The 25,407-nt window shown below is 35.7% G+C and overlaps 1 protein-coding gene across 1 annotated transcript in view; it reads left to right on the forward strand.

Annotated features, from left to right (window-relative positions):
* DMXL2 (Dmx like 2) overlaps positions 1 to 23,309 on the forward strand; it is a 146,694-nt gene extending 123,385 nt beyond the window's left edge. The window contains exons 28-44 of the mRNA XM_061180318.1: positions 1,512 to 1,760; positions 4,681 to 4,859; positions 8,583 to 8,713; positions 9,206 to 9,291; positions 9,722 to 9,923; positions 10,788 to 10,905; positions 14,190 to 14,252; positions 15,697 to 15,783; positions 15,868 to 15,989; positions 17,134 to 17,272; positions 17,935 to 17,995; positions 18,129 to 18,256; positions 18,811 to 18,888; positions 19,689 to 19,780; positions 20,486 to 20,538; positions 21,906 to 22,123; positions 22,863 to 23,309. Coding sequence (XP_061036301.1) covers positions 1,512 to 1,760; positions 4,681 to 4,859; positions 8,583 to 8,713; positions 9,206 to 9,291; positions 9,722 to 9,923; positions 10,788 to 10,905; positions 14,190 to 14,252; positions 15,697 to 15,783; positions 15,868 to 15,989; positions 17,134 to 17,272; positions 17,935 to 17,995; positions 18,129 to 18,256; positions 18,811 to 18,888; positions 19,689 to 19,780; positions 20,486 to 20,538; positions 21,906 to 22,123; positions 22,863 to 23,072 — 2,216 coding nt within the window. The 3' untranslated portion in view covers positions 23,073 to 23,309. The remainder of the gene's footprint in view (positions 1 to 1,511; positions 1,761 to 4,680; positions 4,860 to 8,582; positions 8,714 to 9,205; positions 9,292 to 9,721; positions 9,924 to 10,787; positions 10,906 to 14,189; positions 14,253 to 15,696; positions 15,784 to 15,867; positions 15,990 to 17,133; positions 17,273 to 17,934; positions 17,996 to 18,128; positions 18,257 to 18,810; positions 18,889 to 19,688; positions 19,781 to 20,485; positions 20,539 to 21,905; positions 22,124 to 22,862) is intronic.
* The last annotated feature ends 2,098 nt before the right edge of the window (positions 23,310 to 25,407 follow it).

Here is a 25,407-nt window from a genome sequence, read left to right on the forward strand (position 1 = left end):
ATCACAGAGCTTTTTTTCACAGATACATCAGAATACAGTTATTCTCAAGAGTGTAGATGTATGTTAGGACAGGAGTGACCATTCTGTGGCACATATATCATGGTGTCTGCCAGTCCTCTTCCTCCGGTTGGCTCTTTCTCACTCTCCATATCAGTTATTTCAAACCTTCTCCACTCTCTTAATATACTTTCCTCGTCTGCCACGTCATTTAATTTTTGCTCTACTTGCTTTATAATTCTGTGGTTACATGTTAATGATCATTGTGAAGAGTGGCAGTAGAAGGAAGTGACAGACTCAAAGTGTGTATTTAAAATTCATTTATGCATAAGTTTCTCAAAACATATTGTTGCTGTTTGACTTTTTATTGAAATAATTTCAGACTTAACAAAAGTTTCAAAAATGGTACAATTTTTGTGTAACCTTCACCCAGATTCCCCAAACAGTGACATTTTACCATACTTGCTTTGTTATTCACTCCTCCTCTCTCACTCACTTATTGTGTGTCTGTGTGAATATATACTTTTTTCTGAAATATTTGCGGGTAAGTTGCAGACATGATGCCCCTTTACATCTAAATATATCAGTTTATCTTTCCTAAAAACAGACATTCTCTTATTGTACATAACCATAGCACTGTTATCAAATTCAGCATCTTAATATTGATACAATACTGCTCTCTAATCTATAGATTTTTTGACAGTTTCACCTGTTGTCCCACTAAGGTCTTCCATGTAACATTTAGTTGTATTGTCTCATGAATCTCCTCTAATGTGTATTCCTTGTTCTTTCTTTGTCTCTCATGACATTGACACTTTTGAAGAGTACTAGCCAATTATTTTTTAGAATGTCCCTCCATTTGGGTTTTTCTGATGTCTTCTTAATATTAGATTCAGGTTATGAAGAGATATTGTACCCTTCTCAGTGTAAAATATCAAGAGGCACATGATGCCACTTGGTCCCATTACTGGTGCCATTAACTTTGATCACTTTGTATGGTAGTTTCTGCCAGATTTCTCCTTTGTAAAGTTACTTTCTTTTCCTTTGCAATTAGTAAGTATCTTTTGAAGAGAATGTTTGAGATTGTGTAAAATATCATACTTTTACCCACTAATTATAGCATCCAGTGATGACTCCTGACTGAATCAGATATTACTGTGGGGATTACTAGATGGTGATTTTCTAATTCTATCCTTCCTTCTATGTGTTAGTTGAAATTGTTCTGTAAGGAAGAGCTTTCTCTTCTCTTCTTTTAGTTTATTTATTCACTCATTTGTTATATCAGTAGGGATGAATGGATTCTTATTTTATTCTATAGCTTATAAACCATTCCTATCATTTATTTTGTTGCTCAAATTATGGAGATATATATATATATCTCCATGTGTATGTATTCACACTATATATATAGTATAATATAGATACATAATTTTGGTTAAACTGCAAATTTGGATTTCTTTTCCTTCTGGAGCTTTATGCTGATATACTTCTTATAATATTATATACCCTTACAGGTGTGAGTTCACTTATGAATCTCTTGAGTTCAGCCCAAGATGAAGACCAGCCAAAATTGAACATTTTGTTGTGTGAAGCTGTTGTTGCTGTGTACTTAAGTTTATTGATACATGCTCTTGCCACAAATTCCTCCAATGAATTATTTCGACTTGCAGCCCACCCATTAAACAATCGAATGTGGGCTGCTGTTTTTGGGGGAGGTGTAAAACTTGTTGTGAAGCCTCAAAGACAATCAGAAAATATTTCAGGTAAGATAAATTTGATACCAATAATGTATGTAAATGTAAATAGTTTCCAATGTGAAAGTAAAAGATTTTTTTTAATGTTTTAAGAATTTTTATTTTGAAAAATCACTGATGTTTAACGTATAATCACTCTTGTTAGGGTAATAAATAACTAAACTCATGTTAGAATAAAGAATATAGTTTCAGTTTAACATTTTTTGGTAAACCAGGACAAATTTGAGGAGGATAAAAAAGGAAAAAGGAAAGGTAATGGTAAGCAAGGAGACAATGTTAAGGAATAAGTTCATGGAAAAAGGATAGTTTTTAATTAGAGAAAGAAGATTTAAATAAATCCTCATAATCTTTACAGAGTATACCAGTAGTTGGCTTCAGATTAAGTTTATGGTCATAGACAAGAAGGCTGTTCCAATCATGCACATGGTTTTTAAATTCCATTTTCCGTCCTCTTTTTTTTCTTATGGACCAAAATAGATTTTTTAGCCCACTTTTTAAGATGGTAGGATGGTAAGATATAGACTGATGCCATGGGAAAGGTTTACACCTTGGCGCTGAAACACAGAAATTGTCTGTCTTAATTCATCCTTAGAAATGGTCATATTACAGATGAGGAGTTAGTGGCACAGAGTTTAAATGGCACAGGTTCTAACCTGTGTCTTTACTGCCCAAGATCGCATCAGATGGATAGGTTCCTACATAAGTCAGAGTAAGGTAGGCAATCTCATCAACTTGCGTTGTCTCCACTCCCGTTGCATGTGGATGACTCTTAATCTCCATCTTCCTACCTACTTGTAGTCCACTGTAAATTTAAAAGTTTTCCTCTCAAATCACTTCTTTTTTCTTCCTGAGTTTTCTATTATTTTTTCATGGTAGGTAATACATTCATCAAATCATCATGCTTAAACCTCTGAGTACGTATTCATGTTTGCATTTACTTATACCTGCTCTATGCCAGGCTTTTGGGGTATGGGAGTGAACGAAACAGACAAATCCCTTACCTTCATGAAGCTTACATCCAGTAGAGGTAAACACAATAAATTAGCAAGTGATAATATTTCAGGTATGAGAAGAACTACGATAAAAATAAAACAGAGTGAGTGGACAGAGAATGATGAGGGAAAGGGGATGGGAACAGTTTAGTTAGGGTGATCAGAAGACACATTTCTGATTAGGTAGCATTTGAGCAGAGTTCCAAGGAAGTTGGGAATCAGATCGTGCTGATATCTGGGGCCAGAGCATTTCAGGCAGACGGAGCAGTGAGTGCAAAAGTCATGAGGTAGGACTAGTTTGACCTTTTCCAGGAACTACAGTGGAGGCCAGAATGGCTATCCTGATCCAGGGGAGTGTGGTCAGAGATGAGGTAAGATAAGTAACTGGGGCCAAGGTCATTGAGGGTTTCATGGGTCATGTAAAACTATCGTTGTTCTTCTAAAGAAAGATAGGAAACTACTGGAGGGTTTTAAGCAGAGGAGTGACATAATCTGATTTAGGGTTTCAAAAGACCCACTCTAACTGCTATGTGGAGAATAGACTGTGAAAGAATAAAAGTAGGGAGCCCATGTGGGAGGCTCTGGGAATAGCCCACTTAAAAGATAATTGTGGATTACCATCAAGAGTGAATGGATAAACAAAATGTGGTATATAAGTACAATGGAGTGTGATTCAGCTGTAAACAAGAATGAAGAATTAACACATGCTATATAGCTAGCATGAACCTCAAAAATATTATGCTGAGTGAAAGAAGCCAGGCACAAAAAGTCACACATTGCATGCTTCCATTTATATGAAATATTCAGAATAGGTAAAGCCATAGAGACAGAAAGCATACTGGTGGTTGCCGTGGGCTAGAGGGAGGGAGGAATGGGGAGTGACTGCTTAATGGGTATAGGGTTTTCATTTGGGGTAGTGAGAATGCTTTGCAGCTAGATAGGGATGGTGGTTGCACAACAGTGTGAATGTACTAAATGCCACTGAATTGTACGCTTTAAAATGGTTAATTTTATATAAATTTCACCTCAGTTAAAAAAAGATAAAAGTGGTTTAGCCTAGTGATGGACAGAGTGAAAAGTGGTCATATTCATCAAAGAGAACTTGAGATAGAATTATCATTTTCTACGACGGGGAGCTTCAGAAGAGGACCAGGTTGACTTCTTTCTGGTTCTCTCATATCCAATTAGTTCTGAATCCTTTTGATATTTCTTTTATGTATTTCTCATATCTAACACTTCCTCTCGGTCTTTACCACCCACCATTACTAGTTCAGGTCCTTCTTGTGTCAGATTCTTCCACCTTCTTCTCTAATTGATCCTGCAGACTATACCTCATCATGTGCCTAGTTCAAGGTACTTTCATGAGAATTGCCCATAGGATGAGCTCCCAGCTTCCTATCCACAGGCTTGTCCCACCCTAACTCCAGACTGTCGTTGTTATTCCCCTCCCTGACACCTGTCTAGCAAAAGAAGTTTACTCCTCATTTAGCCAAACCTTTGGTCATTCATTTCTGGTGTCAACTTCCTCTTTTCACAATGAGCTTCTGCTTTTCTTTTAAGGCGTGCTTTACATCCTACATATTCATTCAGTGAATCTTTCTTGAACAACATAGCCAGAAATAATCACTCAAGCACTCTCTGTACTATTTGTTGAATATATCATTTATTTAATACACTGTATATAGAATCGCTTGAATTCTTATTTTATATAGCACATAGGCCGCTTCATTGCAAGTTAATCTTTTATACTCTATCCTCATCTGCATCTCTGCCATGATTGTTGGAAAACTGATGCAGTAACTAGAAAAGTTTAGAAGCACAGATGTAAGTAATTTAGTCTACACTAAAAACATGGCAAGAGTAGGATGAAAAGAAAGGTTAACTCTTTGAATTAATAATGGAAAATAAGGCCGGGTTTTTTTTCTATCTTTATTCAGCACCTCCTGTTCCTTCTGAAGACATAGATAAACACCGCAGGAGGTTTAACATGCGAATGCTGGTTCCTGGAAGACCTGTAAAGGATGCTACCCCACCACCAGTGCCTGCAGAAAGACCATCTTACAAAGAAAAGTTTATTCCTCCTGAACTCAGTATGTGGGATTATTTTGTTGCAAAGGTAAGGGGCGTGAGGAATGCAAGCTTTATGTGTGTCTGTTTTATTAACTCTCATGTTTGCATCACATAGGAATGACAGGGCAGCTTCTGGGTTGAATCACCATAGTTTAGACATTAATCTCTCAACTCCAGAAGCTGAATAATCATTCAGGAATGATCAGATACTTGAAATGGACCAGACAAATTAAAATCATATGGGACTTAGGTATAAACCAGAAGTTAGTTTATTAACATATAATCAGCATCATCCTTTTCTCGGGACTGGAATACCTGTATCTACCATCTAACTTCCCTTCTTCTGATTATCAGTAGTTCCCTTGGTCAGCATGAAATTAGAGCAGAAGGAGATGGATGGGTGTTTGAGGGTTTCATGAGGCCCCATGACATATCTCTGTTTCTCCAAAGCAGAGAAAACTTCTCGGGGGATCAGAATACTCATGGTGACTGGATCCAACATAGTCCCATTTTGTACCGTGTTGGGTGTGTGCTTTTCTGCACTTTGTTTTTTCAAGCACATCATCTTCTATTGATAGGTTTCCTTCTTTACCTGTGTTCCCTCTTTACATGTGTTTCATTTATACTTCTTCCCACTCCCCAGATTGTTTGGAAGCAAATCCAAACATCATGAAATTCCATTCATAAATATTTCACCATTTATTTTTTAAAAAGAAGGATTTTGAACCAGTACCACACTAGCATTATCACACACACACCACACACACCATACACACCACACACACCACACATACACACACACAATTCCTTAATATCATCAAGTATCCAGAGAGTGTTCACATTTTTCCCCATTATACCTTAAATGTTTTTGAACAGTTGGTTTGTTAAATCAGGGTCCAAAATAAGATTCACACATTGCAATTGGTTGATACCTCTTAAGTTTCTTTTAATCTATAGGTTCTACCTCCATCTCGCTTTGTTAAATTTATACCCCCCTATTTTTGGCCCCCAAATTTGTCCTTTAAAATTTCTCAGTGGCTTTTGCTGATGGCATCCCCATGTTTGGTCTTCTGACCATGTTCCCCTGATTCCTGTTTTTCTGTAAAGTGAAAGTTAAATTTAGAGGCTTTATCAGATTCCATTCTGGTTGGATAGGGAAAGGGGAGTACAGGATTACTTCATAGGTGGTTTTGTGTATTTCCATCAGGAAACTCTTTTTGAGATGTTAGTTGATGATCTTTGCCCAAGTCCATTATTTTAAATTTAGGGGAGTTTTAAAATTATGATAATGATATCTTCTCATTTAGTCTTCATTTATTTGCTGGAATACTTCCTTCCATCATCCTATTTGGTTATCCTGAATTACATTTTGAAAGAGAAAGACAGGAAAAGTGCTTTATTCTTTGCTTTTTGTGCCAGTTTTCAAAGTGATCAGTTGATTCTCTAGCATCCTTCAGAGGAAGCAGTGAGCTTTGCTTTGTTACTAGTTTTGTTATATTATGGATTTAAACATATTTTATGTATTTTAATCCAGTACAGTTATTATTCTTATGGATGTTCAGATTGTCCCATCTTTGCCAATGAGAGCCTCTTCCAGTTGGCTCCTGAATCTTTTTGAGAACTCTTCCAATAGTCTTTGAGTTTCTTTTCTTTCTAGCTTAAGTCATTCTAGGCTAATTTTGCATATTTCCTGCCCCAGAGTGGGAACAACCTCCAAAGAACCTGGTTCCTTTTTGTGGGAAATTATAATTTAGAAACCACAAGTGGGTATATGGGTGCTCATTGTTACTGGGTTTGTCATTGTTTCTAGGTACATATCATTTCTAATGACCAAATAACTATTCAGCTTGATGAGTATACTATAGTTTACATAACCATTTGCCTATCAGTATTTGCTGTATTTATTTTTCCATTTTTATAAATAATGCTGAGATTAGTATCTTTTTAGATAAGCCTTGTTCACATTCTGATTATTTCAGATATATATCTGAAATATATATATATATATGTATTTATATATATATATCTTTTGATATATATCTTCAGATTACTGATTTATACTCTCTTGAGAATAGTGAGCACGCATCTGACTTTACCCTCATGAAGTATTCCTTTTTCATTTTTGTTAATTTGATTAAATAATTTTTATTTCCTATTAGTGATATCAAAAAATGTTAATGAACCTATTGCCACTAGGTTTTCTACTGTGAAGAATTGACTGTTCATGTTCTGAACAAAATTATCTATTGGAATTGTAATGTTTTTCCTTACTTTTAATGAACTATTTATTAAGGATATTAACAATTTATCTTACTTTTGATACCTCTTCCAGATTCTTTGCTTTTTAATTTTGTTTATATTTTTGACATACAGAAGTTTTAAAAAGTTTATTTAGTCATGTCTATCCATACTTTTAAAAAATGATTTATTTGCCTTTTAATTTTATGTTTTTGACATACAGAAGTTTTTAAAAGTTAGTCATGTCTATCCATACTTTTAAAAAATGATTTGTTACATTGTTTTTAAGCAGAGAAAGTCCTTTCCACTGATAAATGTTTACTTTTGTTATCTTCTCCTCCTTTGTTTCCTCCACCTTCTCTTCCACCTCATTCTTTTTTTTAATTAATTAATTTATTTATTTATTTTAGGCTATGTTGGGTCTTTGTTGCTGCGCGCAGGCTTTTCTCTAGTTGCTGCAAGTGATGGCTACTCTTTGTGGCGGTGCACGGGCTTCTCATTGCGGTGGCTTCTCTTGTTGTGGAACACGGGCTCTAGGCGCGTGGGCTTCAGTAGTTGTGGCACGCGGGCTTAGTAGTTGTGGCTCGCAGGCTCTAGAGTGCAGGCTCAGTAGTTGTGGCACATGGGTTTAGTTGCTCCACGGCATGTGGGATCTTCCCAGACCAGGGCTTGAACCCGGATTCTTAACCACTGCGCCACCAGGGAAGCCCATCTTCCTCCTAATTCTTTTTAACTTTTAACTCTCTTTTTTAATTTCTAACTCTCCTGTTGATCTAAAATGAAGTGAAGATCAGACTTTGGGTGCCCTCTTTATCTTCTGTTCTCACACTTACACTAGTTGTCCTTCCTTTCCTCCCAACGACTTAAAAGATGTTATATTTGTCATATGTTGATTTCTTATTTATATACTCTTCTTGGACTATATTTTTCCACTGATCAATTGCTAGACTGCACTTATTTTAATTACTTATTTTAATATCCACTAAGAAATAGTATCTTTCACTTTAGAAAGATTTCTTAGCTAATCTTACCTATTTTTTTCTTCCCTATGAACTTTACAATCATTATCAAGTTTCAAAAAAGGAAAAGAAATCCCCATGGGGATTTTTATTGCAATTACCTAAAACCTGTAAATTAAAGAATGATAGTTTTTACATGTTTCAGTCTCCTTATTTAGCTTTTAGAGGGATTTGTAATTTCCTTCACTGTAGCTCTTTCAGTTTTCATAAAGTTTTTCCTTTGGTATTATGTTATTTAATGCACCTTTTTTCTTCAGAGTTTTTGAACTAGTTATTGCTGATATATGAGAAAAAGACTATTGATTTTAAAAAATATTTGTGTCGTATCTAGCTACTCAATTATTTTATTGAATCTGAGAGTTTTAACCTGGTTTTCCTGACTTTCCTAGGTCTAGTATCATTTTCAAAAGAAAATTTTAGTTTAGGTTGACACCATTTAAAATGTTCAATATTAAGTTAGGATAAAAATAACCCAATTATACATTTAAAAATAACTTCACATTTTATTGCAGCCATTTCTCCCTTTGTCTGATAGTGGAGTTATATATGATTCTGATGAAAGCATTCATAGTGATGAAGAAGAAGATGATGCTTTTTTTTCAGATACACAGATACAGGAACACCAAGACCCTAACTCCTATAGGTAAATAAAGCTTTCCTCTTTTCTTTTTGTCTTTTCTTTTGTAGAAGTACCTGATGTTACTAGTTTTAAACAACATTACTCTCATGAATTTATACAAGAACTGACCTATGTTTTCAGGTTAGGAATTCTGTACCTTTGAGGTACATTGCTAGATAGTAGAGTATTTCACCTCCAGTTTCAAAGAATAGCTGGCACAAACATTTTTAGTGAGAAAAAATACATAATTTATTGATATGCTATTAAATTCCATGTAGCTGTGTGGTAAATCTCTTTCCATTAGGTATTTCAGATAGTGCAAGTGTAATACATTGTTGCATATCTTTTATTTTCAGAGACTACAAAGGTACTCTTTTTTAATAGTAAGTTGTTAGAAAAAAACAGCTTTTTTTCTGGGTGGGAGATTGGGCCGAACAGTTGACAGGGATCAGTACTATATTCTCATGATTGTATTTTTCAATTAAGGAGATTTTTTTTTTTTGTCCCTTTGAACAGCTGGGCTCTTCTACATTTGACAATGGTTAAGCTAGTACTTCACAATGTCAAGAATTTCTTTCCCATTGCTGGATTGGAATTCTCTGGTAAGTTTGGAATTTGAAAATTAATGTTATTAAATACAACAAATTATCATCAAGTTTCTCTTTACAAAATCCATATAAAAGAACACTTGGTACTAAAAAAATACAGCATTGGAGATGTTATGGGGTCTTATTTATCTTAGGCTCCAGTCTGTGGTTTTAATTCATATGGCAAGAATCACTGACTACCTAGAAGGTTGGAAGAAAAACCAGGAAACCAGCGTGGAGAAGCTAAACATTTTCTTAGCTCATTTTAGAAAGCTGGTCTTCTGTTTTGTTCAAAGCATTAAATATCAAAATGGTGTTAGAGTAACATTTTCAGATTTATTTGTATTTTCAGAAGTTTTGGCTCTAAGAATTTGGATCTTGTAAATATGTGGTGATGGTCAACATTTTTAATCAAAGTAAAATATCATATTCTATTACATTTTAGAGTTGCCTGTAACATCACCATTAGGTATTGCTGTGATTAAAAACTTGGAGAATTGGGAGCAGATCTTGCAAGAGAAAATGGATCAATTTGAAGGTCCTCCCCCCAACTATGTCAACACATATCCAACTGACCTTTCAGTAGGAGCTGGACCAGCTATTCTTCGAAATAAAGCAATGCTAGAACCTGAAAATACTCCATTCAAGTAAGAATTCTCTTACAATGGTAATGAGAGTGTAGCTTGGTTTAACCTTTTTGGAAGTCAGTTTGGCAAAATAATATGCCAGTAGCCTTCAAAACACTCATAAATTTGAACTTGCAATCCTATTTCTAGCAGTATATGCCAAGGAAAATATCAGAAATCTGGATAAAAAATTATTTTTCCCATATTACCTATACTTCAATAGACATACTAATTTTATAATCAGGACAAAACCTTTATTTTTGTCATCATTTTAGGAACTCTTAACAGAAGTGTTTTGGGATAACAATCTACATATTCAAACAAGGTGCTACTGACCTTTTGTCAGTAATTTAATAGTAAACACAGGAAGGTTTTTATTGATGTTTTGATCTTCTATCTGTCCATCTAGGCCCCTTTTGATAAGCAGCATGCTTTTTTTGAGGCAGCCAGCCATGATTTAGAGTATTGCTCATAAGCTTGAAAGAGCAAGGATTTTTAGCTTGTTAGGCTTGTTAGGCTGTTAAAAATGAAATGTGGGACTTTATATTCATTTATATTCATTGGTGATATGCTGTAACCAACAGAACCAACCTAAAGTATAATTTAAAAAGAGAATAATGAGATTCAATTGACTCTCAGCCCAACCTGTCCATTTAGAGAATCTGTAATTAGAGAATTAATTGCTAGATGAAGGAATGATTTGTAGAACTAAAAATTAAAAGTGAAAGAAATTATAAATTATAAAATTTTGTTGAGCTTAATGCTGTATCTTCTTTGCAATAATGGAGGTTTTAAAAAAATTATCTGCAAATAATGAAACATTTTCTATAGACTAAAATATAGACTAAAATAGTGTGATATGTTGATTTTTTTCTTTTAAACTAGATCCCGGGATTCTTCTGCGCTTCCAGTCAAACGACTTTGGCATTTCCTTGTTAAACAAGAAGTACTTCAACAGACATTTATTAGATATATTTTCACTAAGAAAAGAAAGCAGAGTGAGGTATTTTAGGAAAAAATACTCTCTCTTGTAATTTTCGTTTGTTTTCTTTAACATTTCTAATGAAGCCAGCTTGATTTATTTGAAATTTACTTTTGGTTGGAACTCATTATCTTTCATACATCATAGGTAATAGTTTATCAAACTACAGAGAATTTTTTTTTAAGATAAAAACGTACAATTTTTATTTCATAACAATGAAACAACATAGGTCCTTCGATAAATCCTGTATAATCAGGTGAAAGTTGGTATGTCCTTTATAATATTTGCCATTGGGCCTTTACATGTAATAAACATTGTGAGGGATGGTTTGGGGAATTTAGTATATAAATGAGTATACTCTATGTTATGATTCTCTGAATATCATTTAATTGAAAATACAGCATAACCCTTTAAAAGCATTTTTATTTGTTTAACATTTAGAAATGAACAGCATAAACTGTAGAATAATTTTGTGAGAGAGATTAAACTACAGAAACACTAAATATGAGATGAAGGAAGATCGATTGCATTTACAAAGTGAGGCAGAGATTCTACATTGCATGGTGATTTTTAAGCTATACATAAGTTAATAATGTAATGCCATACAGGGTTCAAGAAGAATCATGAATTTGAGAGAGTGACACTTTAGAACTTAAAACGATCTCTTCATTATAAAATGAGGGGTACACAGATGTTTTATATATAAGCATTTCAGTCCATTTGGCTATTTAATGAGGTAATGAGCAGTTTGGAGAGTAGTGTTCAGAGTAGAGTGTCAGATGTGATTAAAGATTTGGCAACAAAAACTATGAGAAAAGAAAAATGAATTATATTTCACTTAGAAAAGTGAAAACCGAGAGGGACAGTCTATGTGGCTCAGTTTCCCAAGGTAGCATATAGAACTGCTTCTCAAATGTTCTCCATACCTAGGGCAGCAGAACCGACCAGATTTGTTCTTTTCTTTCCACTACTCACCCACTTACCTGGATGGTCATTGTGGGCAGTCCTGTGAACAGTCATTTATTTTTTCTGTAGATTTAAAAATTATGTACTTAAGTGAGGAATTAGAGGAGTGAACTGTAGAGATTCTTTTGTGTCTTATAAGCTTATTTGATAACAAAAGACCCCAATGGTATTGAAATTACTGATGTAGGGTTTTGTTAGGGGAATCAGAGCCAAATTCGTTTCCTCTTTTGTTTAATCCATTGTTTACTGCATTTCCTATAGTGATGCTGAGTTCTATAAAATAAGATATAGAAATCTAAGAAATAGATTTAAGATAAAAGATACTTGCTCACTTAGGGCTCTGTTACTCACAGAAAGAGAGTTCATTGAAGGATCAATTTTCTGAGTTGTTAGTTCTTCAAATTATTAAACACAGTGATATGCTTTAATTATTCATAAGGTTTCTAGCAATTTTGTTTCATTGGATTGTCAGAGCCTCAGAGTGCTATGGAAAGACTGGGTCTAGGTTGCTGGGACCCTCAGACTCTTGTCTTGCTCTTGAGGATCTGTTGTCTCCTTTCTGGTTTCCCTCTTCCTTAACCAAGTTTCTCCCCGATTCTGCCCCTTACCTCCCCTTCTTTATGCCCCTCCATTTCTGTGCTCTTGGGATCAGCAGCCCAAGCTGTGTGTTCTTTTCTATTTTTCTACCAGAAGAGGCTCTCCATGTACAGGGAGGTGGGACAGAGATAAATTGAACATTTCTTAAAATGCCGTGTAAGCATTGGTTGGCTCCAGGAAGGGAAGTACATGGCTGGGAGTTTGGATGGAAGAATTTTTATCATGTACCCTTTTGTACCTTTGAATTTTAAATTATTGAATGAAATTAATATCTTGTTGCATGCAGTCCAATAGAACTTTCTGTTGATAATGGAAATTTATGTCTGTTCTGTACAGTATAGTAGTCACCAGCCACATGTGGTTATTGAGCACTTGAAGTGGGGTAGTGTGACTGAGGAACTGAATTTTTTATTTTGTTTAATTTAAATTTAAAGCCATATGTGTTTAGTGGCTACTGTATTGAATAGCACATATCTGCTGAAAAATGGTTTTCATTTACGAAAAAAAATTATGAAAACAATGTGAAAGCTCTTGAGGCAAAGTAAAATTGGTCACTTAGTTCAGAAATATGCAGAACTTATTAAAACTACCCATTTAATAAGAGTGTTTTATCTTTTTAGATTGTTAAATAGGATATTGGTGGTCAATAAATTTGGTAAATTCAGTGAATTGATTAATTAGCAAAACTGGCAAAATAATCCTAAGAATGCTAAAATTGGCTAATTTTTAAAAATTAATAAAAATAAAATTCAGAGAAATGCTGAAATTTTAGGTATATTCAGAAGAAGGTATTTTTACTCACTGAGTATGTTAGAGACTATTCCACAAAACAACTTTTAGTGAAATGGATAAATGTGGCAAACTTAGCCACTTGATTAAAGGCAAATAGGTTCTTCTGCAGTTTGGCTTTTGCTGAGTTGGCCCTTGCACACGTTTACCATTCCTTCAGTGTCAGCTGCAGCAACCCTTGAGCAGTTGCACAAGGCATGGAGAATTGGGTCCTGTTGGCTGAAAGAGAAGCAGGCACTTCAGGAAGTATTGGTAGGAATGTATTGCTCTGATCAAACCTTCAGAGGTTTCCACAGCACAGCAGAAATATTACTTCTGATTATAGCCATTCCTAATGGCCCTGTCATCAACTAGAAGCAAGTTATTTGTGTGATTTCTTTCCCATGCCTCATCTCATCAAACATTTACTTATAAGGAGAAAATCATAAGATTATGTATAGTGTAATGGTTGATGTGAATTTTAATCCTTGACTGTCTCTTCATGGATATATTCCTTATGAGTAAGAGTGAAATAATTATCAGTACTTTTAATCTGTGTTTAGAAGAAAATAGTTTTTATTTATTTGAAATAAACCCCTATAGGTTAGGAATCTATGTAGTAGAGGATGCATCTGCTTGTACAAGTAGGTTTTATTTTTAGAGATTACAGTTTAAGTTAGAACTTCCAAGTTACATAACTGACATACAAATAATGAATTTTTATTTTGAAATTGCTTTTATATATGTAATACATTAATTTTGCCTGTTTTGCTTTGTGTTGTTTTTTCTGATGACATCACATTTTACTCAGTTTAATTTTTTTCTTGATGTGCTTTTAAATTCATTTTAAAGCTTGCAAATTCATTTTTACCATCAAGTGATGAAGCAACCATTTCAGTTTGAAAACTTTCATTTTTTTAATAATTCCGTTTCATGCATGTGTTTTGTGTTTGTGACGGTGTGGTGTTGTTTAGTCTATAGAAGAACATGTGGAGCAGGTCAAACAAAACTGCATAGCAGAAGATTGCCACATCAAGGTAGTATTCCACACTCTCGAATTTAGCTCATTCTTTAAAATTCAAGGAGCTAACCCCTCATCTCTGATACTAACCATGACCTGCGCAGCTGGCTAACTAGTCAGAGTGCTCACTGCTCCCACACACCTCACTGGCACAGGGTAGGAGAAGCTCCACTGTGTCCAGCTTGATCTTTCTTGCCATTGGTTCTTCCCTTTCTTGCTTCCTTTTCCATCTTCAGTTCTGTCCCTTTTCCCCATCTGTTCTTAAACATGATTGTTTTTTCTTGCCTCTTTCTTGATTCTGCCTCTTCTTTTCTCCCCATCACCTTCAACTCTAAGCATTACACCTTCCTCTCATCAATCTCCTTCATTACTTTCTTTTTTTTTAATTAAAAAAAAAATTTATTTATTTATGGCTGCATTGGGTCTTCGTTGCTGCGTGCGGGCTTTCTCTAGTCGCGGTGTGCAGGCTTCTCATTGTGGTGGCTTCCCTTGTTGCGGAGAACGGGCCCTAAGCATGCGGGCTTAGTAGTTGTGGCTTGCGGGCTCTAGAGCACAGGCTTAGTAGTTGTGGCACACGGGCTTAGTTGCTCCACGGCATGTGGGATCTTCCCAGACCGGGGCTTGAACCTGTGTCCCCTGCATTGGCAGGTGGATTCTTTTTTTTTTTTTTAATAACAATAATAGTTAGCTTTTTTTTTTTTTTTAATTTTATTGCATTTTTTTTTTAATATTTATTTTTGGCTGTGTTGGGTCTTCGTTTCTGTGCGAGGGCTTTCTCTAGTTGTGGCAAGTGGGGGCCACTCTTCATTGCGGTGCACGGGCCTCTCACTATCGTGGCCTCTCTTGTTGCGGAGCACAGGCTCCAGACGCGCAGGCTCAGTAGTTGTGGCGCAGGGGCCTAGTTGCTCCGCGGCATGTGGGATCCTCCCAGACCAGGGCTCGAACCCGTGTCCCCTGGCAGGTGGATTCTTAACCACTGTGCCGCCAGGGAAGCCCTCCTTCATTACTTTCTAACTGTTCTTCTATCCAACTTCTTATTCCTATCTCATCACCCTTATTTAAAAATATTTCACTTCTTATGTGCCTCCTTTGTCTTTCTGATTGTGTCTTTTTCTCTCACATTCTTACTGCTGTATCTTTGTGCACTTTTGGAAGAGATAAGAGACACATTACTGTTATAAATACTAATGAAAATTATGTTAGCTATCTTTTGTGACAGTTACTCATATCCTGTAATCACAATGGAAATTTTTGTAATTGGGGTGATTACAGGGCATCAGAGAATCTAAGCTAATTCCACAGCTAATTTTTAACACACTAAAATTACTGGTACCTTTGTTCTTGCTGCTGCTGCTACTGCTACATTTTCTTCTTGTCCTTCTTTTAAGTTTTGTGGGATGTACATATATCTGTATGGAGCTGTGCTGCAACAACTAAAACTGCTGACAAATGTCTTGTAGGTTGAAGCAGATCTGGGCTATCCAGGAGGAAAGGCAAAAATCATTCATAAGGAGTCAGATATGATCATGGCATTTTCTGTTAATAAGGTAAAATCTTTAGTCATTATAAAGAATGTAGTACTTTGTTTTAGTGAAATTGCTTAAATTATTGACTTTGCGTTTGCTTTACAGGCAAACTGTAATGAAATTGTTTTGGCTTCAACGCATGATGTACAAGAACTCGATATTACTTCTCTACTGGCCTGTCAGTCATACATATGGATTGGAGAAGAATATGACAGAGAATCCAAAAGGTTTGCTTGCCTTATGTAATCAATTTTAAATGTATTCTTCTTCAAAAAGAACCTATTAAGTGGTTATGCACTTGATTTCAGTTGTCTTGAAAACTATGTATTTCTTTGGTAAGGAGACAAACATAATTGGTTTAGCTGCCAATAAAGGTCTCTGCTTACATCAGTGTACAAATTACTCCTGCTTCTTCCGTTAGACCCTGAATTATTCATAATGTTTGAGTCAGAATAATCCCCAACACCAGAGCCTCATGCTAACAACTGCCACTTTGACATTTAACCCCAAAGAAATGTCAGAAATTACACAATATTCAATAAATTCAGCTGATCTGGATAATTACCATAAAAAGCAGAATACACCAATATATTAATTAGACTGATTGATGAGTCACATTTACTGAGTAGTTTTCAGTGTTTCTTCTTGATTATCTCTCTATAAGCATACCTTTTTTTCAGATAAAAATGTAGCCAACTTTACTTTTCAGTAAAACTATGGACACTGTACCAAGGGTGCAGTAACGCTTTCCTATTTTGGGATTTCTCCTCCATGTTTTCCCTCCCTCTTGCTTTTCTCCAGACTCTCGGAAATTTTATGTACTGGGAGTGGTGCCATGATAGCCTCTTTCATTTCTGTTTCTACCTCGTTAGTATATAATACAACTAGGTTTCAGTCATACTTCAGAGTAGATGTAACCATGTAATATGATATGGCCCATCATAAAAATTACTTTAACATTTAATGTGATAATTAGTACCTAAGTTTAAGAAAACTTTTAACTCAAATTTCTTTAAAATGTTTGAATTTTATAAATGGGATCTCTGTACTTGAAGAGAACATACAGTCTTTTTCTATACAGGATAAAAAGAAAATCTGTGTTAAATACTTCAAAACAAACATTTGTTCTAATTTGTGCAGCAATAAGATTCCCCCAGACATTAGACTAAACTTATATTTTGCCTAAGGGGAAAAAGTTAACCAGTACTAAAATTGGTGATGATTAGGACTTGTACCTATGTTTTTATTATGGATATTGATACTTTTTTTTTTTAAATAAAGACTGTCCTTCAGATAGATAAAAAGCTCTGTAATTGGAATTTGTGTTGAGAAAATGGAACTGTCACAGTAACACATGAATGTTTTCCACAGTTCAGATGATATTGATTATCGTGGTTCCACTACAACTCTTTATCAAGCCAGTACAACATCCCATTCAGCGAGTCAGGTGCATCCATCTTCATCTCTGCCGTGGCTGGGCAGTGGACAGACTAGCATTGGAGCTAGTGTGGTATGTTATTTACTATTAGGTATGGTTTCTGGATATGGACTCGCTCAAAAATAGGTTGAAATCACTTTGACATAGGAATGATGCTGAAGATCAGAGGCAGTGACCAGTTAGTACACCATAATAATGATAGCTAGCATGCTGTGAATTTCTTTATGTCAGGTGCATGCTTTTTCTTATAACAACCCTAAGTGGTTTTCATTTTATAGATGAGCAAACAGAGGCACAAAGTGGTAAAGCAGAGATAGAGAGGGATTTGTGTCTACTATAAGTGTTTGAAAAATGCATCAATAACATTGTTGTTAGTCACTGTAGTTAAAGGGGTCCCATTCTCATGTTCTGCTCTGAAGAATCTGGAGATACTCCTGATTGCCCTCAGGGAGGGGCACTTGGAGGAGAGTTCCCTTTATCACTAGATGAAGCAGCTTGGTATCCTCACAGTCCACGCAGAGCAGGGCACGCCAGTAAGTGACTATGCTTTCCCAGCCTGTTCAGACAAGTGTCGTATATTTAGTGGGTCAGAAAATCCACAACAGGGTTTATTTATTTTAGTAATAATCCAGTGTAAGAGAATAACTGTTATCAGAATTAGAGTTGGCCTGAATCATATCCTTCCTTATTTCTTCTGTGTTGCAAAAGAAATTCATTTTTACCTTCTTTTAAAGCTTATGAAAAGGAATCTACATAATGTTAAGAGAATGACCTCACACCCAGTCCATCAATACTGTAAGTATTTTATTTGTGATCAAAGGACTGCAAGTGATCTCTATCATTTTGAAGTTGGCTTATAGAATGGGAAATGTTGGAACTCTTTCTTCAGCTTTGTTTCTTATTTTTTGCTTTTGCTTTTGCATCTCAGATCTTACAGGTGCTCAGGATGGCAGTGTACGAATGTTTGAATGGACAAGACCTCAGCAGCTTGTCTGTTTCCGCCAAGCTGGCAATGCAAGAGTTACCAGATTATATTTCAATTCACAAGGCAACAAGGTTAGTTCCTGGGGGTTACTGCTAAACTTGTCTGAAAAGAATTGCAGATATTTATGAGTAAATAGCTAGTAAAACTACACTTAAAAACAAATTCAGTCACTCTGGATTTAAGTTGAGCAGGCAGTTTGATGGTGTCTGTTTATATAGCCCCTTGGCTCTCAATAAAAGCATAAATCCACAGAATTTTGTGTGGATTAATTAATCATCTACTTACAGATACTAAATATTCTGTGAGGGTAAAGAATTCTGTTTCTGTTGAGTGTGTTGATGGTGCCTGTGTGCAGAGTCAGGCACCTAAGAGAAACCTTCCAGTTTCTTACTAAGTTCTGCTACAGAAGTTTGGAGGAAAACAGTGAAATAGGCATGGAAAAGCATATAAAAGGTGGCAGGATATTTACAGTACTTGGGCTTTCTTGAGAACTACAGCAGCAGGAGCATAGGTATAGGCAGAATGTTGGTTAAGTGGGGACTGAGTGACTCTCCGTTTCATAAATGATTTTACCTTCGATATGGCTACTCAGAAGCTGTGTTTAATATTTACACCATTCTCACAGTGTGGTGTCGCAGACGGAGAGGGTTTTCTGAGTATCTGGCAAGTAAACCAAACTGCATCAAATCCCAAACCTTACATGGTAAGTATCACTCAGCATTCGCAGAGCGCATACGGAGGCCACTTTGTTTGTGAAGTGTTTGTTTCAGACAGCGAATCCCATTGGTGGATCTGTTGGGAAAGGGACCACTCTGTCCAGCAGCCACGGCCCAGCACCATCATTGCCCTAGTTTTAGACTGAAATGACTAAAACGCAAAAAACTTGCTTTACACAGCTTGAAGGGTGACCATTATATTTGAAATTTTTAGAGGCCTTCTCTGTGTGTGGTCTTATTCAGGATATATTTTTATTAACTTTTATCTGTTTTGAAATCTCTGACTTCTTAGTGATAGAGTTTTATAGTGATTCGTTTTAGGTACTGTATTAAGAACCAGACAGGTTCCATGTATGCCAGTTTGCTCCAGAATGTTTATTAGATTATAAAATAACCAATCCCAATAGGCCACTTCATCCATTAATCCAAATCATGTTAGAACATGTGGTGATGCAGACAAGCATGTCTGCACTTGGAGGGTCGGGGCACGGTGAAGCTGGAAGGTTAAGTTCATGTACTTGGTGTTTTATTCCTTTGTTACATAATCTAAAAAACATAACCTTTAATTCCATGTTTCTGCCAACTCTTCCAGTTTTAAAAAATTATTGGGTATTAGCCAAGTAACATGCAGATGACAGCTAATCCTCTTATCACTTATTTTTATCCTAGATTTTAAAAAGTGTTCTTAGCTCGTGCATGTAGTATATGATTAGCAGAGCTGTGTGTGTGTACTGTACCACATTTTACTGGATTTTGAGATAACATCAGCTGCACTTTGTTCCCATAGAGTTGGCAGTGCCACAGTAAAGCCACAAGTGACTTTGCATTTGTTACCTCTTCAAGTCTAGTTGCCACATCTGGACAGTCCAATGACAATAGGTAGGTTGACAGAGATGCAAAAAAGAAATAAGCATATTTTAGGCAGAAAGGTATTCTTGCTAGAAAGTATGGATTTCTATTTAGTCAGGTTTTTCCACCTCAGGAATACAAAAACTTTGTTACATAATTCTTCAAGTAGTTTTCCTTACCAAAAAGAGAAAGACCAAAATTACTCCTAAGGTAATCTACTAAAAAGTATGTGGAATTTTTATGTTAAAGCTATTTTTTTTATTGCTGTTAATACTGTCAAGTTTTTGAGGCTCTGTAGCCATCATTCTCAACATCTTCTTTGCCTCAGGTTGTTTTCATTGGCAACATGTGCCCATGAATAACACCTCTCATTTCCCTGCAGTGTTTACCCCCAAGGATATAGAAGCATCTCTTCTACTCAGGAAATCATGTCTCATTTTCCGTGGAGTGATAATGGAAAAGAGATAGGGCCGGGGGATGAGATGGAGCAGAGTTAGGTGGGACCATGTGAGACAGACCCTGTAGTTTGAAAAGGATAAACTCTTGGAAGAGATATATCCCCAGTCCCAAACTCTACCCTCATCCTAGTTGAGAATCACTGCTTTATAAATGTGAGTGAACAAAACAACATAAGATTCAATAAGTAAAAATATTTGATGTAAAGACACAGTTTATCCCAGTGATGACTTAGAACAATTTGTTTATGATGTATTTTTGTTATTGTTTCTTTATTAGAAATGTATGCCTCTGGGACACATTGATATCACCCGGAAACAGCCTCATTCATGGTAAGTGAGCTAAGTCTTTGATTTTCAGTACACTGTGGAAGAATGCTTTCCTGGTTTTATTTTAACCAGTAAATCCAGTGCGTGTTTATTCACGGGTTAAAAATGGAGAAATGTATAGAGTGAATAAAATTCTAAAAGTTAACTAGAATTTCTGGCTACCTTGCTGAGGTAAATATGTATGGTCACAGAAACCCAGCTAGTCTAGAATAATCTTTGTGTTGTATTCCATTCAGAAAATATGGTATGGAGAGCGGCACTACTAACAAGGCTGCTGAAGAAATCAGTTGCAAAGTATTCCTTGAGCTCAACAGAAATGAGGTCATATTTCAAAGAATTAAATCTGACTGTAAAGTAAAAGTCAGCCTTATGATTAGAAATCTGAATAATGCCGTTTAAACATTATTCCTTTTAAGACAGTGTTTTCCACATCGCTGTCCTAAAGATCACTCTTTCACATAATACCACCAAGAGTGCTCAAAGCTCTAGTAAGTTTGGGTTAAAGATAGCTAGGCGGACTTTGTTAAAAAAAAAAAAAAAAAAAAAGATTTGAGTCTTTTACTATGCTGACGTGTATTTTGAAAGGTGTAGTTATTTCCCAGTTTTGATTGCAATATTCTTTGTTTTTGGCAAATAATTATTAATATCTCTTAAACATTTGCCACATATTAGTTTAAGGTGTTAATCACATTACAATGCACAGAGTCCTGGGAAGGTTGTTAATCATATTAGAATGCAGAGAGTCCTGGGAAGGTTAACTCCTTAACTTGGGGCTGGTAATTTTCACACTAGTGTAGTTTCAATTACTTAGCTGAGAAGGACTTAAAAAAAAAAACATTTTATTGAAGTATAGTTGATTTACAATGTTGTGTTAATTTCTGCTTTATAGCAAAGTGATTCAGTTATACATATATTCTTTTTCATATTCTTTTCCATTATGGTTTATCTCAGGATATTAAATATAGTTCCCTGTGCTATAGAGAAGAACTTTTGATGAGGTTTTATGTATAGGCAGGAACTGGGAAAGGGTAAATACTTGTTATTGGTGGGTATTAATGAAGACATTGAGTATCATTGAGAAGCTTGTTCTCCTCTGCACTTTTGCTTCTACATTCTTATGAGACAGTATAACTTAGTTTGGGCATAAAGTTTAAACTTTCTGTGTATATGGGTGTGTGTTTTCATACTGAGATTATGTATAAGATGTTTTTTCTGTCATTGCTTGCCATCTTAATACTTTGATCATGATTATAGAAATTAGAAGGGAAAATGTGACAGTAATTTCTATATTACTTAAATGTGCATTTAAATATTACCAGAAGCGCTAAGGTAGACATCATTTGGGAAAGGCTCTTGATGTTTTTCTTCAGGTTTCACATGCCATGATCATGGTGCCACGGTACTTCAGTACGCGCCAAAACAGCAACTCCTAATATCTGGAGGCAGGAAAGGCTACATCTGCATTTTTGACATCAGGCAGAGACAGCTAATTCACACATTCCAGGCACATGACTCTGCAATTAAGGCGCTGGCTCTCGATCCCTGTGAGGAATATTTTACTACAGGTTCAGCAGAAGGTAACATAAAGGTGAGTCAGTACAAGAGGTTGGAATGTGCTAAATATTATCTTTACCTGCTGTCAAGATTGATTGGGGAGGGGGAACCAAACCAAAAAACTCACCGCCCTCTTCGTGCAAATATTGCTTCCTCCCTTACTTCTGTGTGGTTCTTTCTAAATTGTTAGGATCTAGAAAACCAGATAATCAATCTCAGTATACTCTCAGGTCATTAAAAAGCTTTAAAGAACTCTGTTTGAGTAAGTGTATGAGTTTAATTAATGCATCGATTTTTTGATGACATGAGTTTGGTTTCTCACATCATCCCCCTCCCCTCTTCCCACCTCTGCCTCCAGTACCTGACTCTGTTTTGTACAGTTGAGGTCTCCAGAGAAGCAAGGTGGTACTGTTCTTTTATATTGTCCCAGGGCCTAACTTAGCGTTAGGAATGTAGTTAACTGAATTAACTGAAATATTTAATTGAATTAGAGATGGGATATATATGGTTAATATGAAACAAGAGGATGTGAAGAGAGGAATTTGAAAGAAGGTACAGGGAAGTGTAAGGATGGTAAATGAGCCCTGTGAATGGTATTATTTCCAGTTAGGTAAACTGTTAGGAAAGAGGTAGTGGACAGGAAAGTTGGGCTTTAATGAGATCAGTTGGGCTGGGAGAACAGAGGTGAAGGCCATGTTTTAAAAATCTTTTCGTCTCTTTCTCTCTTTTTTAAATGACTTACACTTTTTGTTTTCACTTTTTCTTTAAACTAGGTTTGGAGGTTGACAGGCCATGGCCTACTTCATTCATTTAAAAATGAACATGCTAAACAGTCCATATTCAGAAACCTTGGGGCTGGAGTCATGCAGATCGACATCACCCAGGGCAACCGGATCTTCTCCTGTGGGGCAGACGGGACGCTGAAAACGAGGGTTTTGCCCAGTGCTTTTAACATCCCTCATAGCATTCTTGACATTCTATAGACTTAAAGTTTGGGGCTTTATTTTTATAAACATTTCAATTAAAAAACACACTGCAGAAATTATTAGGCATTTCTGCTTTCCAAGCAGTTGTTAACCCATTGAAAACAATACAGAGAATCTCTGTGTAGAATTTGAATCTGATCCAAGCTTGAGTTTTAGGCTGAGTTTTGCGTATATGGGCTGGTAGAATGACTGTGCATGTGTACCTTTTATCATGCTGACATACTTAAATAAAACAAAACCTAGTATTGTATGAAGGGTAGCTATTCTTTACAGCATTTAGCAAACCTGATTCAGAAAACATTTGAGGTTAGAAGTTAGTTAGCATATAAGTAAGTAAGTTAGTTATAATAATGAGAAGGACCTTTACACCAAATCAAGGAAGAAAATGTTGCTGTTTCAGGTTTTTCTTCCTATTCTTACCACTGATTGAAGCATGCCTGCAGTCTCCTTTGTTGAATGAAGAATAGTCATACGGAGTTAGAAGCTCCAGGACACCAGACACACACTGTAAGCCGCGTGTGAGCACACTTTGCAGCAGCGCACAGTGACTAGTTCTCTGCTGTGAGAGGTCGTTCCCATTCTTTCCTGCTGAATATTTTTCCTGTTAGTGTTTATACTGATCTAGTACTGTAATTTGCAAATGAGTGCAAATTTAAATGCAATGTTTTCCTCACAATTTGCACATTCACATTTTTTGGACTGCTAGTTTTTCTATTTAAATATTTGCCTTCATGTTAGGAATGTAATACGTGGACATGACATATTGGTAGTTAACCAAAACATACCAAGTTAGTACTTCTTTTTTAGTCCAGTTTAGTACTTTTTCTTTTCACGTATTCAAGGTTAAAACACCCACAACATTTTAAGGCTATGTTGAAACTATACCAATAGAGCATTTCATATCATAATTAAAATGAATGTTAGGCTTTTCGTGGCCAGTTAATAGTTGATGAGATTGGTGATATTATTTATTACCACAGCCTATTGTATAAACTATGCAGAGTTAAATATTATTTGCTTGAAAAATATTAGCCAGTGTTGTCATATTTTGATGTACTTCTTGGTTATGACCAAAAATATGTTCTTGAAATATTGAAACCAATGTCTGTGTTTAAATGTTTACCAGCAAATTGTCTCATCACGTTAATGAGAATGTTTAATGCCTGTGCAGTATATAGTAAAATATAATGGCATAAGAGCACCTTTCTCTGAAGGCAATGTGATGTTTGGGCTGTGAAATACATATGTAAAAGAAAAATAAATGTTATTTGTTAGAGTTTTACCTCAGTTTGGTCTGGCATTCTTTGATAATATTTTTAACAGTTGAGATCGTTTTAACTTTGATAAAATCCTTAACTGTGAGAGAATTCTTAAGGTATTAGGCAGTTCATTCATTTACTCAAATATTTATGAGTGCCTTCTATATCAGAAGCCCTTCTAGGAAACGGGATACAGCGGTGACCAGACAGAAGGCACGCAATGTTGGGATTTAGTTGGGTAAGAACTAACTCCACTGTACCTTCTTGTTTATTGAACTGAGAGTGGATTTTGGCACCCACACTGGTGAAGGAGCTGAGCTGGGGATGGTGCTTATGTGGAATGGTGAAGAAAAGAGGAGGAGGGAGGATGCCTGAATACATAGGAACACAAGTTAGACAAAAATTGTAAACATATACAGACACTTACCACAGTTCTGTATACAGTAATCTATATATGTTGCATTCTCTCCATCATTGTATGTGTTATACTAAAACAGTACCAGCTGATTTAGAATCTGCAAGATAACAATTTTTTAAAAAACAACTGTAGTTGGTTTACAATATTGTGTTACTTTCAGGTGTACAGAAAAGTGCTTCAGTTACATTTTTTTTTCTGATTCTTTCCCATTATAGGTTATTACAAGATACTAAATATAGTTCCCTGTCATATACAATAAATCCTGTTGTTTATCTGTTTTATATATAGTGGTGGGTATCTGTTAATCCCATACTCCTGATTTATCCCCCATGCCACCTTTCCCCTTTGGTAACCGTAAGCTTGTTTCTATGTCTGTGGGTCTGTTTCTGTTTTGTAAATAAGTTTATTTGTATTATTTTTTTTAGATTCCACATATAAATGATGATATCATATATTTGTCTTTCTCTGTCTGGCTTACTTAGTATGATAATCTTGAGGTCTCTCCACATTGCTGCAAATGGCAGTATTTCATTCTTTTTAATGGCTGAGTAGTATTCCATTGTGTATATATACCACACCTTCTTTATCCATTCATCTGTTGATGGACATGCAGGGTTGCTTCCATGTCTTGGCTGTTGAAAACAGTGCTACTTTG

Source organism: Eubalaena glacialis, chromosome 2 (genome assembly GCF_028564815.1).
Source record: "Eubalaena glacialis isolate mEubGla1 chromosome 2, mEubGla1.1.hap2.+ XY, whole genome shotgun sequence".
Classification (NCBI taxonomy): Eukaryota; Metazoa; Chordata; class Mammalia; order Artiodactyla; family Balaenidae; genus Eubalaena; species Eubalaena glacialis.